Genomic DNA, 17,905 nt, shown 5'->3' with positions numbered 1-17,905 from the left:
CTTAAAGATAGTGCAACGAACGGGATTCGACTGAATCCGTAGTTTTCTTATGGGATCCTCCACTATAGGCACAGTTTACCGCAACTATTGGTACAAGTAAGACAAGTTTTTGCAATTTTAGTGATATTTCATCAGTTTTAAAGCAATTTGAGCTCTTTTCAACTATTCGGTGTATCAACAAGCCAATACGTCGATTGGCAGTGTCGGTTCTGTGACTAATGTAATAAAATCAGTGAAAATGACACTACCGTAACTATAGGAACACCCAAAACTAATGGATTACTTACCGTAGTAGGAAAAATGGATAACCCACCGGCTTTTTTTTACCTTATCTTCCCATATTCGCAAGAATAACGCAAGCGTAACTGTCGCTTTCAGCACATTTTTGTTACTTGAATGACAAATAAGGAAAGCTATGAACTTATGCACGGGTTCACCATTTGACGTTTTAGCGTTGCCGTGTTATTTATGTGCATATGGGAACCAGTGAATTCGGCACCGCTAAAAAGTCAAATAAGTGAACTCGTGCATCGGTCCATAAGGTTCCATGAAGGTATCTAGATGAGGGTTAGAACAAACTCCCTGCAGATATCAAATCATAATACTTGCAATCATACGCTAAAAAAATGGAATTGAAAAGCTGCGATTGTCAATGGCGCTTACGTCGACCTTGCGACCCAAGTTACCAAATAGCACTTTAATTAGCTCTGTGTGTTAATATAATGCTATAATACAGCTGACATGCCATATGTTAGCTGTTTAATAGCCCTATCAAGTCAGAAAGGGGGATTTTTTTTATTACCGTACGGGTTTGGGCCGAAGGGTCTCAGATTTTCATGAAACTTTTTCCACAGGCAGGGCTCATGGATATATGAATAAAAAAAAAATTGAGAAAAATTCAGGCTCGCCTATTTTTCCGGAAAACTCAGGTGGAATTTTTTTGTTTTCCCTTGACACTACTTAAAAATCATAACTCAAGAACTTGAAAAATCATAACTCAAGAACGAAGCATCGTAGAAACAAAGTTTTTATATGAAAATTTAAGCAAATTTTCTCAAAAATCCAAAAAAATATGAACTGGAAAAAGTTTTCTACAAAATTTTCTACCGTTGGGAAAATTCGTAAAGAAAAGCCGGAAAAACTATTTTTTAATAAAATATTTTTAAGAAAGAAACTTTATAAACTGTGAATCTCATAACTTTTCCCAACCCTGATTTTGTTACACCGGCTTTTGTTTTGGCCAATCGAATTATTTCGCTTATTTCACATATAGTATTTAATATCGATTGATTTTATTCATATTTTACACATTTCAAGTGAAGAAATATGCGACATACCCAAAAAATCACTAGCATGCTACTTCGCCTTTGGGGATTTTTTTTATTATCGTACAAATTGGGCCGAAGGGTCTCAGATTTTCATGAAACTTTTTCCACAGTGCACATTTCAGCAGATCTATTATTATTGATCAATTAGAGCGCCGGCCAAGTCCTTATAGTCGATTGGGAGTTCAGTTGCTTCTAGAGACCGCATCTCCACAATCGCCACGGGAAGGGTGTCGATTAATAAGGGAGGAAAAAGATCTAGAAGTGTCACCTCTGGTCGGTGATGCAATCCATGGATAAGGAGGAAAAATACGATCCGTACTTAAAGCTAGTTTTACATTTTTGTCTCGCTGTGAAGAGATATCGGTTAAAGATTAAAAGAGAACATCGACATTCATAATGTCAAACTATTCAAAGGTTATTTTTTGTAATGGCAAAAAACAATGAATATGAAAAGAATATGTAAACAGAAAAAAGGTGCTTGTAGTGACGAACCACCCATAGTTTGTTTGGAAACTACAGAACATAACGTTGTCACGGTAAAATGTGTTATCATAAGCATAAAACGAGCTCAACAGTTGGTAATCCATTCACGTCTACATACGAATATATTTTCGCACTCGGCCAACACGAAAGCGATACGATTGATCGTGATTCTATCGCTCACCCATGCAACAGGGCATGCAACAGGATAAAAAAAAAACACACACACTACTGACGCATTTCGCGATATTAATTTAGCCCTTCAACGAGCTCGAGGACTTAGGCTTCGTACACCACTGCTCCGTAAATCGCAAATCAAAGTCCTTGAGTCTTCGTACAACACTGCCCAGCAAACGAGAAAAAAAAAAACAAAATCACTCCGAAGTCCGGACGCATGAAAGCAAACACGATAGCTTGGTCCTTCGTACAACACTGAAATAGAATGATGTTTAAAATAAAGTAGGAAAAAAGTTCCACTCGAACTTGTTTTTAACTTTCTAGTCGTTGATAAGTACATGACTTACTTTTTCGAGAATCAAGTTCTGTTAGTATCTGTTGGGTTCCCCTATTCAGCGATATAGTTTCATAGGAACTTGAAATCTGAAGTGATTTTTTAAGTTCACTGCTTAAGCTGCTTGGGTAGCGACCAAGTCTTTAAGAAGAGACTTGCTACCAGCTACGTTTAACCCTCTCTTTCCCATGGTAGCACAGGTGATCCACCGATTTTCAACGAACGCGGGCTAAACCGAATTGGTACGAGTAGCTCAATAATAATTGCAATATATTTATATACTCATTTGTCTTATCAAACATCAAAATAAGTGACCTAAGGGTCAAACTATTGAAAAACAATCAACTAACTATTGAAAAACAATCAAATTTTTTTATTGTGGATTTGAATAATATAGCTTATGTGGAACAACTTTTGTTCAAGCACTTTTTTTAGAAATGCCATTTTGATAGTTAAATTGTCGAACAAAGCTGTGGGAAAGAAAGGGTTAACGGATATTGAAAACTTAGTTCTAGTTTTCGGGTCAACTGAGGAAATCGAACCATAATCTCATGAACGGAACAAAGTTTATTAGTGAGAAAACTAAAACATGCACAGCAAACCACCTCACTTTCACACCATTTCTTCATCATGGCAATCCACATCTTCAATCATTCTACTAATCATTGCATAGAAATCTCGTCCGACCTTTTCCCCAACACCACAGCTACTTACATCGAACAGCACCGGTTTATAGTTGCTCGGATCGGCAATCTCCACATCCACATCCGCCGGCAGCGTAGGTTGTTCCTGCTTGGCTTTCTTTTCCTTTTCCAGTCGCTCTCGCTCACGCTCCTGTCTCTCCCGAAGCACCCGTTCCTGCACTTCCATCAACTCCATGTTAAGCGTTAGCGATTTCTTCAGGCGCTTTAAAACCACCGACTTCATCTCTGAGTTCGACATGGAATTCGCTTTTACCATCTCGAATTCTTCCACATGTTCCAACGTTTCCAGCAGCTTGAGCATCTCTCCGCTGAATGTCTCCACGCCTTCCAACATCACCGGATAGGTCAAATACTTGGCCCACTTCAGGCCCTCGTCGGCAATTTCCCTCGATTCCTTCCACTCGACCTTATCGATGTTGCCAAAGTCGACGTAGAACACCTGCAACTTCTCGCCGTTCACCGCCAGAACTTTGGCCCGGTAGTATCCGCCGAGGAAGGGAGCAAAGATGACGTCATCCACCGAGGGAACCTCCTTCAGCGGTCCCGCTTCATTGGCCGCCTTGTACATACGATTCGTCAACAGGTAGTAATCACTCTGCTGGCCATCTTTGCCGTTGTTGTGATAGATGTATATCACCCCGGAGGGCAACGAGGCGGTAATCTTGACCATTGCACCTTCCCGAGGGAACGGTCCAGCCTGGAGGATGCCTCTGCTCACCGCACCGGAACCAGACTTTGCAATCTTCAGCCGCTGCAGCTTAGTTCCAAGGCGACTGACCTTCTCGGTTGGGCTGTTTTCTTCCGGTGAACTCTTAGGAGACATTTGCCGTTGCTTCGGTGCCGGTGCAGATGGCCGAGGGCTTTCCTGCTTGTGGCTTTGTTTCTGCTGTTGATCCGGCGGGCTTTGATTGCCCTTGGTCTGACCGCGTTGACGGTTGTTCTGATTTTGCTGTTGCTGCTTTTGCGGTTGTTGCTGTTGCTGCTTTTGTTGATTTTGTGGCTGTTGTCTTTGTTGTTGCTGCTGCTGCGGTTGTTTTTGCTGGTGTTGCTGCTGGGATTGCGACGAATCCCTAGGAGACTGAGCAAAAGGAGATCCAGACGAGTGCAAGGAAGCGGACAGCGCTTCCTGGAGGATGCGATTGTTGGAATAGGAAATGGGTACCAGTCGACTGTGTATGGAAGAAGCAGACGTTATGATGTTAGCATACAACGACTATTCACGTGGTTAGCGACATTCAAAGGATACTCACGGCATGCAGATGTCCTTGTGGACGGGCCAGTCAGCACGTTGGCATTCCACATCGCAGTAGAAGGCACCGCAGCGGCACTCATAGCTAGGCATCTTGGTGCAAGACCAGCAGCCAAGGCTGAACTTCGGTTGGTAGGTGTCCTGTTGGGAAAGCGAAAGATGAATTTATTATCGATTATTGTTTCAGTGCACATCGTACCTTCGTGCTGTGCGTACACAAATTCTCTCTGCTCTTGGAAGTTTTCTTAAAAACTACCTTAAGCAATAAAACAGTACTTTTCAGTGCTAAAATTCAAAACAGTACTTTCTAGTGCTACTAAAACAGTACTTTTCAGTACTATTTTTTCTACTATTGATCCCTTTACGATCCTTGTTTGGACCCGTGCCTTCGATTTTTCGTTGGACCCGTTGGCGAAAGCTAGCGGTGGTAATCCTTCTTGGACACCGTCTTGGGAAAAAACCTCTCGAAGGTCACGTCTTCTTTCGTTTATTAACTAAACATGGTATCAACAACAAACAAAAGGAAGGGTGAATCTCTGAATTCACTACTTCCTTCCAAAAAAGTGGGTTTTAAAACTGTCACTACACGTGGCGAGAATGGAAGAAAGGACGTTTCCCCGGAATGCGAACTTTCTTCCAAGGGTTAAATGAATAATTGTATCGAAATGAGCAATCAGTTCGATGCTCTAGACAAATTTTCCGAACACCAAATCGAAGCAGCCTCTAGCCCAGGCTCTTTGATTCAAGTGAGGAAGCAAAGAGTGCCGCCTATCGTGGTCAGTTGTTCCGAATTTGGGGGATTTAGGCAGGAGATCTTGAACTCCATTAGGGGAATCAAGGTTTCCTTCCAAATCGCAAAGAAAGGAGACTGACGCGTTTTGCCGGAAACTCTTAGAGATCGTGAACTTCTTCTCAAACATCTTGAAGAGAAGAAGCACAAATTTTTTACTTATGACGACAAAACTGAACGTTTGTTCAAAGTTGTCTTGAAAGGTCTCTCAAGTGACTATAAATCACCTGAAGAGATCAAAAATGGAATAAATGATATACTTGGATTTTCCCCAGTCCAAGTAATCATTATGAAAAAGAGAACCCAATCTGGCATTGTTCGGAAAGGGCTTTCTCAAGAATTTTATTTAGTTCACTTTAACAAAAAATAACTAAATAATATTAAAGCTTTAGAAAAAGCAAAACTTTTGTTTGATGTCCGTGTGACATGGGAACATTTCCAGAAACATGGAGGAAATTACCAGAACCCCACTCAGTGCCGTCGGTGCCAAAAGTGGGGTCATGGTACAAAAAATTGTCGCATGGATGCTAAATGCATGATTTGCGGAGGTTCTTCTCACGCTAAGGACGTCTGTCCAGTGAAGGAAGATACCACCAAATTCATATGCTGTAATTGCGGGGCTAACCATAAGTCCAATTTTTGGAATTGTCCTTCACGCAAAAGGGTCATTGAGGCTCGTGCCAGGCAGATGAAAGATAATATCCGTTACGATAACGGTCGTTTCCGGAATTTGCCTGGTAGGGTATCGAACAATACTCATTTTTCAGTTAACGATCGCTTGATCATGAATCATACCCATCAGGATCATAATCATGCTCATTCACAAACTAATTTTAATCCGTCGGGTAGCCGTTCGAATCTTTCAATTTCGAATGTATCTACCCACGGTAAATCCTTTGCCGATATCGTAACAGGAAATTCGAACTCCTCCCCTGTTCGATCCATGATTATCCATTCTACTTGTTTCAAATCAAATGGAAAAAACCCTACCGCCACAGGTAACTCCGCATCTTCGTCTACCGGAAATTCCAATGGGAAATCACATGACATGTCTGCCTCTGATTTTAATTTTCTAACTGAACAATTGAATCTAATGATTGATGCAATGTTCAAAGCCACCACTATGACTGAAGCAGTCCAAGTAGGTGTAAAATTTACAAATCAAATTGTTATTGGATTACGTTTTTCTAATGGATCCAAATAATAATTTAAATATTTTAAATTGGAATGCTCGTTCTCTGAATGGTAAAGAGGACGAGCTGTTTAATTTTCTTACAGCTAATAACGTGCATATAGCAGTTATTACCGAAACGTATTTAAAACCTGGATCTAAACTCAAAAGAGATCCTAACTTTTTTGTTTATCGTAATGATCGACTTGATGGGGCATGTGGGGAGTTGCAATCATCATTCGTAGGCGTATAAAACATCAACTGTTTTCATCATTTGAAACTAAAGTTTTTGAAACTTTAGGTGTTTCTGTTGAAACACACTTTGGTAAATATACTTTTATAGCTGCCTATTTGCCTTTTCAATGCTCTGGGCAGCAAGTTAATTTGCTCCAAACTGACTTGCGTAAATTGACTCACAATATGTCAAAAAATTTTGTCATTGGTGACTTTAATGCCAAACATCGGTCATGGAATAATTCTCAATGTAATTCCAACGGCAGAATTTTATTTGATGGGTGCTCTTCAGGATATTTCTCAATTCTATACCCTGATACATGTTTATCCTCTTCTAGAAATCCATCTACGATTGATTTGGTCCTTACCGACTCTAGTCATCTTTGTAGCCAACTGATTACTCATGCTGATTTTCATTCTGATCATGTCCCTGTTACATTTCAAATATCCCATGAAGCGATTCTCAATCCTATCAGCTCCACTTTCGATTATTTTCGAGCCGACTGGAATATACAGGGTGTTTGGTTCCATGTTTTTAATAATTTGAGGATCGATAGGTCTCCATGAGATATGAAAAAGTGCCCATGGAACATAGGGTCGCAAATCACTGCTAAGTGAGTTAATCACGATTTTAAGATTTTCAACTTGTTCATCTTTGAAACCTCATATCTAATTAATTATGCGTCATACATTTAATCTCAGCGCATGAATTGAAAGCTTATGATCTAATCTATCTTAGTTTCTTGGACGTAATTTTTGTAGAAAATGATTCAAAGGCTCAAATTACGAAAAGTTTGCAAAAAGTGACGGAAAAATCAGCATTTTTCGACGTATTTTTAAGAATTTTATTAAAATTATCGTAATTAATGTTGAAAAAATTCTTCTACAAAATATGCATTAACTTGTTAGCTACCAAAGTGTCTTTGAGAGCAAAAGTGTATCTCTTGTAGATTCGTCACAATATCATGTTGAAAGTTGTGCTTCAAAGAGCAAAAAAATCAAAATAAATATCGGCTGATAACTCTATTCGTTCGTCCGTTCGTGTGTTGATGCCTCCGCGTGTGGATGAAGTGCTCGGAAACGACAGATGTCGGTCGTGCCGAAGCGAAGGGGAAATGAAATCGCTTCGCAACATGCGCCATTTATTTTCTTCTCTTCGCGGCGTTTGGTTTGCAAACAGACGCATAAATAGATTTAGTGCGGTCGCCGCACGACCACCGCAGTAGCGAAAGTGTGTACATAAAGACTGATCCCTTTAAATTCCTCGCACTAGTAGCTGAGCTACGGTGCAGAGAAGATGGGGGGTGCGCTTGCGCGTGTAGCGAGGACTCAATTTATGCATTTCTCGCCTATGACGTGGAACTTTTGATGCATTTTGAAGGGTTTTAGGTCGTCTATTAATTACATAGAGGTGGAGAAGTGAGAGTAGAATTTATGACGTGCCATTCACGCCGTTGTAAAAGTACAACACTACCAAGTAAACCTCGCCCGTGATACACAGCACGAGCGAGGTGAATTCTTAGGTTCAATAAAGTTATCTAAATGTATCGCACTAATGCTCAGCGTGAACTGTTGGAGCAGCAGGATGAAATATCTCACAAAATTAGTGACCGTCTATCCTACTACAGCTTGGTTTTCTGTATAAGGTTGCTTACAAATTATGTTCAATAGATCAATAATCTCTCAGTTAACTATTTTAATAAAATCAAATAATAGACCTACATGTAATATTTCATATAATTTTCAGTGTCGTATCCAGAAAATTGCTCAGGGGAGACGAACGACGCAAAAAAAGTGAATATTTTTTACAAAAATTGGGATGGCTTAAGACGGTTCAACCACATCATTTTGTTTTTCTTTTATCCAGCAAAATAATAGAATAACTGCATAAAATTAAGAATTTCTTTTGAAATTGAGACTTTGGCAGTTTAATAGGTTCTATGTGCAGTCACAACAATTAAAAGTCACAATTTGTAGATCAGAACTTTTCTTTTAAAAAAAGCCTGAAGCCTTGCAATGTTTGTAATATGAAATCAAATATTTTGAAAAAAAATCAAATAATTCATCAAATTCCAACATTTTTACTTCATTATTGAAACAATTTATGATAGATTGAACGAAAACGACACAATTTTATCAAGCAGGTTGATGCGGTTCTTGTACAAGAATAATAAAATATAAATAAACCTTTTGTTATGCTCTAAATCAAATAGTAATCAGATCAGTACCCAAATATTTGTAGTTCAAAATTTCATTTTTTCTCTCTCTCTCTCTCTCTCTCTCTCTCTCTCTCTCTGTTGAGTTACTGAGTCTTATTTTTTTAAATTTGAATTAAAAGAGAAGTGTTAATTTTGAACGATAACATTTGAAATATTTGCAGTTTGCTCTAATAGATGGAAAATTAGAAATCAAATTGAATATAATTTAACAATTAAATGTATTAAAATGAACTTAAAACAGTCACAGTCACAATTAGAAATTGAAGCTCTTTCCAAACTTTAGTCAAGTTTTAATCATCAAGTTAACTGTAACTCTAGCGATGGCAAAATCATTTGAAATTTGACTCATGGGACATATTCAAAGCATAAATGTGTATGATTTTACACGAATTAAATTAAAAAAAATACCTGCTGGTAACCCACCAAAACCCGGAAATATGAGAATATGTCATTTTTCAAACAAAACTAGTTTCATGTTATTTAAAGCTCCCACAGCAATTTACGGATGCTAATGGTTGTCACTATGGCAAGCCTGTAAAATTTCGTGAAGGGAAATATCCTTCATCATTTTAGTAACAGAACCTCCGAAATGTCAAGAAGGCGAAAGTGTTAACACGACACGTAGCAAAACATTTTTTTGGGATGAACAATATTTCATTAATAGTATGTCTCACTATCAAGAACTTTGGTGATCACTAAGACCTCTCACTAATTTGAATTTCAAATCCAAATGTTTAATTTTAATAATAAAATTCAATTCACATTTTCAAAACTGAATAAGCCAAACATGCTTTTAAGAGCGTTTTTCGTATTTCAAGTAGTTTCACACCAAAAACTTACTCCAAAATCCACTAAGGTGGATAGGGAGGGAGGGTTGACCCTCAAACACACCCCCTCCCACTGATCACTTGTTTCTGTTTTGTAGACAATATGATCTTAATTTTCTTTCTGGCGTTATGTCCCAACTGAGACAGAGCCCTGCTCCTCAGCTTAGTGTACTTATGAGCACTTACATAGTTGTTAACTGAATGGTTTTCTCAGGCAAAGTTGCTGTTTTGTATGTGTATATGGGCAGAGGCATATACGTTTTAAATATTTTATAGCTTAGCTTAGCTTAGCTTAGACTGACTACACATATCAATGGTTGCTATTCCGTGATTGACCGAGGTCAGTGAAAATGCACAAAGAATCAACTAGAAGATCGGCTGGGATTGGCCATAATCTTCTTCAGTGTGCATAATTCAGTGCCTCTTTTTATACATGGTCAATAACGGCGCCGGCCACGTCCTTGCAGTCAGGTGGGATTGGGGGAAGGAATGTTAGTGTGTAACCTTTGCTATTTGGAGACCGTGTTTGCCTCTGCATCTCCACAAAGGTTACTGGGAGGGATGTTTGTTAATGGGAAGGATCGTTGGGTCACAGGATTCACTTTGATAAGTGATTAGACCATGATAAATAATTATTTGTGAGCTATAAATATGCTTATATGTAAATATAACATTTTCATTTGGTGTGAACAATATCTATGTAGGGAAAAATTATGCCGACACTTGAGGTGACGAACTTATCAAAGTTTGTTGAATAAAGTGAACCTTTCGCAAATCTACACTCGTAGTGTCGAACCATTCAAAGTTTTTTTCTAATTACAAAAATAAAAGTAAAAGGAAAAAGATGTTTTGAGAAAAAAAAAATTGGACGTAAATAATTTTTGAATCAGAGTTTATGTCGACACTCACAGTGACGAACCTTTCATAGTTTGTTGAAAATTAAAGGTGCAATCATACATATTTTATAGATTAGATATAGTAGCATGAAACGAGCTCACCAATTGATCCGTCATCCTTGAGCAGCAACAATCCACTTTCAGCTTCACTCGTTTGCTCGGCTATATAAAAACACACAGAGAAAATAGGCGCGCGACCCGAGAGGGAAAACAACTGACGACTATTCGGGCTTTCTTGACGCACTGCCAAGGAGCAAGCGTCAACGTCGAAAGATCAAAAAGAACTTATCGAACGCGGCACTTTTTCACTTTACTCGACCGATGCGCGACATGTTTGATCCTGCCCTCATCGCCGGCCCCCGCAGGAGCAAGCGTCAAGGTCGAAGGATCAAACACAACTCCATATACGTTTTAAATATTTTATATGGGACAAAGTCCACGAGACCCCTTCCAGCTCTGAAATTCTTTGGAAATGAGCATGTAGCTTAAGGACAGCCATAAAAGCACTGCAATATTAAATAAATGAGAAAAAAAAACTCTAGTGGAATTAAATGGTATAGTACTAGATTCGGGTTTTCTTTTATTTATAGGTATTCCACTAAACAGCTCGAAGATTTAATACAAAATATTTTTAATTTTTCTCATGATCTCAATTAAATGCTTTTCACACAAAACAAAAGCATGATTACTGCATTCAGATGAAAATATTAATTTAGAAAATATTCAAGATCTATCCTGCAATTTCCTAGTTGTTCCAATAATTTCTCCACAAATTCCTTCAGGAATTCTTTCAGTTAATGTTCTCAGGAGTTTCCCAGGGATACCTTCAGACTGAGACCACTTGAGGAATCCTTTGTCGGCCAATACCAGGCTGGTTTTTGGGAGGGCCGATCCGACAACGAATCAGATATTACCAGATACATCTTGCAAATAAACTTAGATAAATTCTTGGAGTATAACTAGCAGATTCACCATCTGTTTGGATTGGAGACGAGGTTTCAATGTCGTGTGTGAATTTAGATGGAAGTAAGGAGACGCACTTTGGAATTCATTGTTCAACATTGCACTCCAGGGTGATATTAGGAGACCAACGAGTAAAGAAATGACACTATCATGACACGGTCACATCTTCTTCTTCTTCTTGACATTACGTCCTCACTGGGACAGAGCCTGATTCTCAGCTTCGTGTTCTTATGAGCACTACCACAGTAGTTAACTGAGAGCTTTCTTTGCCAAAGTTATCATTTTCGCATTCGTATATCGGGTAGCAGGTACGATGATACTTTATGCGCAGAGAAGTCAAGGAAATTTCCATTACGAAAAGATGCTGGACCAACCGGGAATCGAACCGAGACACCTTCAGCATGGCTTTACTTTGTAGCCGCGGACTCTTACCACTCGGCTAAGGAAGGCCTACGGTCACATATGGTCCTTGGTCTTGTGGACGATATCGGCCTCATTTAATTCGATCGCAGGTCAGTCGCAGGTCAGTGGAGGAGGTTTTCGAGGCTCTGAAGAAACTGTATTCTTAGGGATTACCCCTGATACTCCTTCAAGAATTATTTTATGAATTTCTCCAGGGTTTTCTCCAGAAATTGTTTGGTAAATTCTGGCAATTTTTTTTCAGGGATTTCCTATGAGAAACATCAAAGGATTCCTCTAGGAACTCTAAAATTTCTTCGGGGATTTCACGGATTTCACCTAGCACTCCTTCTCTTAGGAATTCCACTAGGGATTTGTTCAGAATTTCCTCCAAAGATTTTAACAGGAATTCTTCCAAAGATTCTATCAGGAATACCTCTTTGAATGCCTCCAGAAATATTTACAAGGATTTCTCGTAAAATACTTCCAGAGCTCCCTCCAGGAATTCCTTAAATTACATTCCTTCAGCATTTTCTCCAGAAATACCACCAAGAATACCTCCAAGAGTTTCTCTGAGGATTCCTCTAAAAATACGTCCAAGGTTTCCTCCACGATCTACACAAGAAATAACTTTAAAATTCTACTAAGAATAGCTCCAGGGATTCTTTAGGATTAACTTCATGGTTTCTTCCAGGAATACCTTCAGGTAGAGGAATATCTTTCAAGATTCGTCCATAAAGGGGGCGAAAATTTGTAAAACAGAAATTGGGGAGCGAAAATCTAGAAAAAGCTGACATGGGAGCAGTTGAAAATTGTTACTTATAACCTTTGAAGAACACACTCAAGTACAACTATACAACAAGAAACTATTACTAATGCATCTGAAGGAGAATCATTTCTAAACTAAACCATTTTCATGATTTCCTTTATCTTAGACTGCTTAGAACTCTAAGCATGTTCCGTTTAAAATTATGATAGAAAACACTGAATGATTGTCAAAAACAAAATGTTTGTAATATGCATTCATTTTTTCCATATCATGTGCATGATCGGTATTTGAGATTTTCTCTGAATCGAAAAGATAAATCACTGATATCATTGAGAACACAGATAACATGTTTTGAAAGTTCAAAACATTTATCTGAGAATTTAAAGTAATTATCCCAATGTTCAATATTGAACACCAGGAACTTTTTTGTATGGAACTTTGAAATTAAGGACTGTTTATAAAATGGACACTTTGTGCATGCTGTAACTTTTAAATTTATTAATGAAATTTCAATCGGGTTTCTGTACATCGTTCGACTAGTATTTTACAATGTTGTGATAATAAAAAATCTCCAAAATAATTAAATTTCACACGAATATAGAACAACGATTAGAACGGTCGATTTTTGGAGGTTATCAAAACCAATGATTGCTCAAATTAGCTGAAAAATACGACAATTTATATTTTTTATTTTCATAAAAGGCTTGTTCTTAGAAATCATCATCAATCAGAAGCCTGATGGTAAAAATCAAGTTATTTTTGGAGCAACAATTTTACAGATATCATAAAATCATTTTTCCCCTATATTTTTTAGAGAAAAATATTTTAAATTTGAAAGGAACTGATATGATTAGATTTTTTTGGATAAAAGTACGCCCTGACGGAAGTGCTAATATAGTATTAATATGAAAAATAACTTACGCCTTCACAGAGTTACTTATTAAGTCCCAATGTCACATTTAAAGCACAATAGAAACACAATTGCTTCATTCTTAGAAGACCATTCAAAGTACATTGACAATCATCAAAATTGGCAACACTGCTGTAATGAAATGGATTCTATTTTTCACATATTGTTTTCATAATATGTTATTCTGAGATTACCTATCGAAATATTCGAAGAAAACCGTTAACAATTTGCTGTAGATCGATAAATATGCGTACAAAACAGAGTTGTTAACGTTAATCAACGATTAACGTCGTTTCGTTAATTCGTTGACGTTAACCTTAAACAGTTTACGAAGCATGCGTTGATTGCGTGGAAATACGAAGGAAAATAAGCAAAATAATAAATAAGCAGACGTCATCTTATGCACCTATATTATTTTGAATCACGAAAATTTGAACTAGTATCCTTTGATAATGGGCATAGCGACGTGCGGAAAGAAAATCAGGAATGAAAAAACTACAAGACTAAACTATCCACATCTGCATATTTGTAACATTCGACAAAAGTAGGCATTTAGTAAATGATATACCTAGTTTGCATTTCATTGCAGTATTGAAGGAAACTAAAATTTCAAAAAATCACTATGAATCCATAATTGCTTATTTGAGGCTGAAATTTTGTACAACTCATGTTGCATATAGGAAGAGTAGTCAAAAAATAATTCTGATAGAAATTTTGTTGCTACTACATTATGAGGCTCATGTATAATCTCAATGTGACTGTTATGCGGTTACAATTGCCAATGTGACAAAACAACTATGCATTTTTTTCTAGAACAATCTCATAGATTTCGGTAAGTTGATCGAAAGTATTTGTCATTTGATAACTCTCCCCGGTACAAACTCGAAATTTTCAAAAATGTCGATTTTGACAAATATGCAGTTATGAGCAGTACATCGATCGACGAAGGTATCGACACATGGAGATGATAATTATATGCAGAATAAAAGGACCGAAGAATTCATCGACATAGGGTGAGATATCGAGATGTGGATAGTCGACTGTATAAAATATTGTTCAGTTAATCGTTTTTAATCATTGTCCGATAACCGACAATATTAAGGGATATGCAAATCGAAGACATTTTTTGGCATACATATGTGTTTCATAAATTAAAGTGGCGATTCCAAAAAATATTAGCCTAAAGGGGGCGAAAGTTAATAAAGTTTGGGAAACACTGCTCTAAGAAGTTCCTCCAAGAATTCCTTTAGGGTTTCATCCAACAATTTCCTTAGGAATCTCTCCGATGATTCCGTCCGGAGCTTCTTCATTGGTTTCTCCAGGAATTCTTCCAGAGTTTCTTCCTATTTTTAAGAATGGATTGATTCCTGAAGGGGTCACTGTAGAAATCTCCATAAGAATTCTTGAAAAGATCATGAAAAATATCCTGAAATTATTCTAAGAAGGATTCTTTGAAGTTCCAAGAGAAAATCCAAATCGTTATTCTTAAAAACAGGGAGAAACTCTGGAAGAATTCCTGAAGAAACCAATGGAGAAGCTCCGGATGGAATCCTTGGAGAGATTCCTAAGGAAATCGTTGGATGAAACCCTAAAGGAATTCTTGGAGGAACTCTTTAGAGGAATGCCTGCAGGAGTCACCGAAGAAAAGTTTAAACAGAATTCTAGAAATACTCCCTGAAGGAAATCTTCATAGTTTACTTGGAGCAATCTTTTAAGATATTCATGGAGGTAGGATATTTCTGAAGAAATCTTTGAACGTTTTCCAGTAGGGATTCATGGGTTTATAACTGACGGAATCCTTGGAGGTATTCCTAGAGAAAACCCTAGTGGTACTCTTGAAAAAAATCAATGGATATGTTATTGATTGCTAGAGAAAACCCTGACGGTTTTCCTAACAAATCATTGGAGATATTCCTGGAGGAAAAAATGAAAGTATTTCTGGAGGAATTTCTGCAGGAATCTCCGGAGGAGTTACAGGATGTTACTAGACAGCTCCTATACAAATCCACGGAGAAATTGATAAAAATATCCTGAAGTTTATCAGGAGGAACCCATGGTCAAATTTCAGGAGGAATCTTAGAAGCTATTGCTAGCGGAATCTAAGCAATAATTTATGGACGAATCCTGAAAGATATTCCTCTACCTGAAGGTATTCCTGGAAGAAACCATGAAGTTAATCCTAAAGAATCCCTGGAGCTATTCTTAGTAGAATTTTAAAGTTATTTCTTGTGTACTTCGTGGAGGAAACCTTGGACGTATTTTTAGAGGAATCCTCAGAGAAACTCTTGGAGGTATTCTTGGTGGTATTTCTGGAGAAAATGCTGAAGGAATGTAATTTAAGGAATTCCTGGAGGGAGCTCTGGATGTATTTTACGAGAAATCCTTTTAAATATTTTTCTGTATGAGTGAAGAACTAGCCATATGTGTTAAAATTCACATTAATAAAGAAAAAAAATGTAAATATTTCTGGAGGCATTCAAAGAGGTATTCCTGATAGAATCTTTGGAAGAATTCCTGTTAAAATCTTTGGAGGAAATTCTGAACAAATCCCTAGTGGAATTCCTAAGAGAAGGAGTGCTAGGTGAAATCCGCGAAATCCCCGAAGAAATTTTAGAGGAGTTCCTAGAGGAATCATTTGATGTATCTCATAGGAAATCCCTGAAAAAAAATTGCCAGAATTTACCAAACAATTTCTGGAGAAAATCCTGGAGAAATTCATAAAATAATTCTTGAAGGAGTATCAGGGGTAATCCCTAAGAATACAGTTTCTTCAGAGCCTCGAAAACCTCCTCCACTGACCTGCGACTGACCTGCGATCGAATTAAATGAGGCCGATATCGTCCACAAGACCAAGGACCATATGTGACCGTAGGCCTTCCTTAGCCGAGTGGTAAGAGTCCGCGGCTACAAAGTAAAGCCATGCTGAAGGTGTCTCGGTTCGATTCCCGGTTGGTCCAGCATCTTTTCGTAATGGAAATTTCCTTGACTTCTCTGCGCATAAAGTATCATCGTACCTGCTACCCGATATACGAATGCGAAAATGATAACTTTGGCAAAGAAAGCTCTCAGTTAACTACTGTGGTAGTGCTCATAAGAACACGAAGCTGAGAATCAGGCTCTGTCCCAGTGAGGACGTAATGTCAAGAAGAAGAAGAAGATGTGACCGTGTCATGATAGTGTCATTTCTTTACTCGTTGGTCTCCTAATATCACCCTGGAGTGCAATGTTGAACAATGAATTCCAAAGTGCGTCTCCTTACTTCCATCTAAATTCACACACGACATTGAAACCTCGTCTCCAATCCAAACAGATGGTGAGTCTGCTAGTTATACTCCAAGAATTTATCTAAGTTCATTTGCAAGATGTATCTGGTAATATCTGATTCGTTGTCGGATCGGCCCTCCCAAAAACCAGCCTGGTATTGGCCGACAAAGGATTCCTCAAGTGGTCTCAGTCTGAAGGTATCCCTGGGAAACTCCTGAGAACATTAACTGAAAGAATTCCTGAAGGAATTTGTGGAGAAATTATTGGAACAACTAGGAAATTGCAGGATAGATCTTGAATATTTTCTAAATTAATATTTTCATCTGAATGCAGTAATCATGCTTTTGTTTTGTGTGAAAAGCATTTAATTGAGATCATGAGAAAAATTAAAAATATTTTGTATTAAATCTTCGAGCTGTTTAGTGGAATACCTATAAATAAAAGAAAACCCGAATCTAGTACTATACCATTTAATTCCACTAGAGTTTTTTTTTCTCATTTATTTAATATTGCAGTGCTTTTATGGCTGTCCTTAAGCTACATGCTCATTTCCAAAGAATTTCAGAGCTGGAAGGGGTCTCGTGGACTTTGTCCCATATAAAATATTTAAAACGTATATGCCTCTGCCCATATACACATACAAAACAGCAACTTTGGCTGAGAAAACCATTCAGTTAACAACTATGTAAGTGCTCATAAGTACACTAAGCTGAGGAACAGGGCTCTGTCTCAGTTGGGACATAACGCCAGAAAGAAAATTAAGATCATATTGTCTACAAAACAGAAACAAGTGATCAGTGGGAGGGGGTGTGTTTGAGGGTCAACCCTCCCTCCCTATCCACCTTAGTGGATTTTGGAGTAAGTTTTTGGTGTGAAACTACTTGAAATACGAAAAACGCTCTTAAAAGCATGTTTGGCTTATTCAGTTTTGAAAATGTGAATTGAATTTTATTATTAAAATTAAACATTTGGATTTGAAATTCAAATTAGTGAGAGGTCTTAGTGATCACCAAAGTTCTTGATAGTGAGACATACTATTAATGACATATTGTTCATCCCAAAAAAATGTTTTGCTACGTGTCGTGTTAACACTTTCGCCTTCTTGACATTTCGGAGGTTCTGTTACTAAAATGATGAAGGATATTTCCCTTCACGAAATTTTACAGGCTTGCCATAGTGACAACCATTAGC

The 17,905-nt window shown here is 37.8% G+C and overlaps 1 protein-coding gene across 3 annotated transcripts in view; it reads right to left on the bottom strand.

The window, feature by feature from the left end:
* Nucleotides 1-17,905, bottom strand: part of LOC5576294 (general transcriptional corepressor trfA) — a 74,428-nt gene that overhangs the window by 19,058 nt on the left and 37,465 nt on the right. For all 3 annotated transcript variants that reach the window (XM_001662534.2, XM_001662535.2, XM_021857478.1), the window contains exons 4-5: nucleotides 4,274-4,413; nucleotides 3,034-4,192 (exon numbers count right to left, since the gene is read on the bottom strand). In XM_001662534.2, the coding sequence (XP_001662584.2) occupies nucleotides 3,034-4,192; nucleotides 4,274-4,413 (1,299 nt within the window). The remainder of the gene's footprint in view (nucleotides 1-3,033; nucleotides 4,193-4,273; nucleotides 4,414-17,905) is intronic.

Source organism: Aedes aegypti, chromosome 1, assembly GCF_002204515.2.
Source record: "Aedes aegypti strain LVP_AGWG chromosome 1, AaegL5.0 Primary Assembly, whole genome shotgun sequence".
NCBI lineage: Eukaryota > Metazoa > Arthropoda > Insecta > Diptera > Culicidae > Aedes > Aedes aegypti.
Note: the sequence above shows the minus strand (reverse complement) of the source record. Positions and strands in the feature narration are given on the sequence as shown.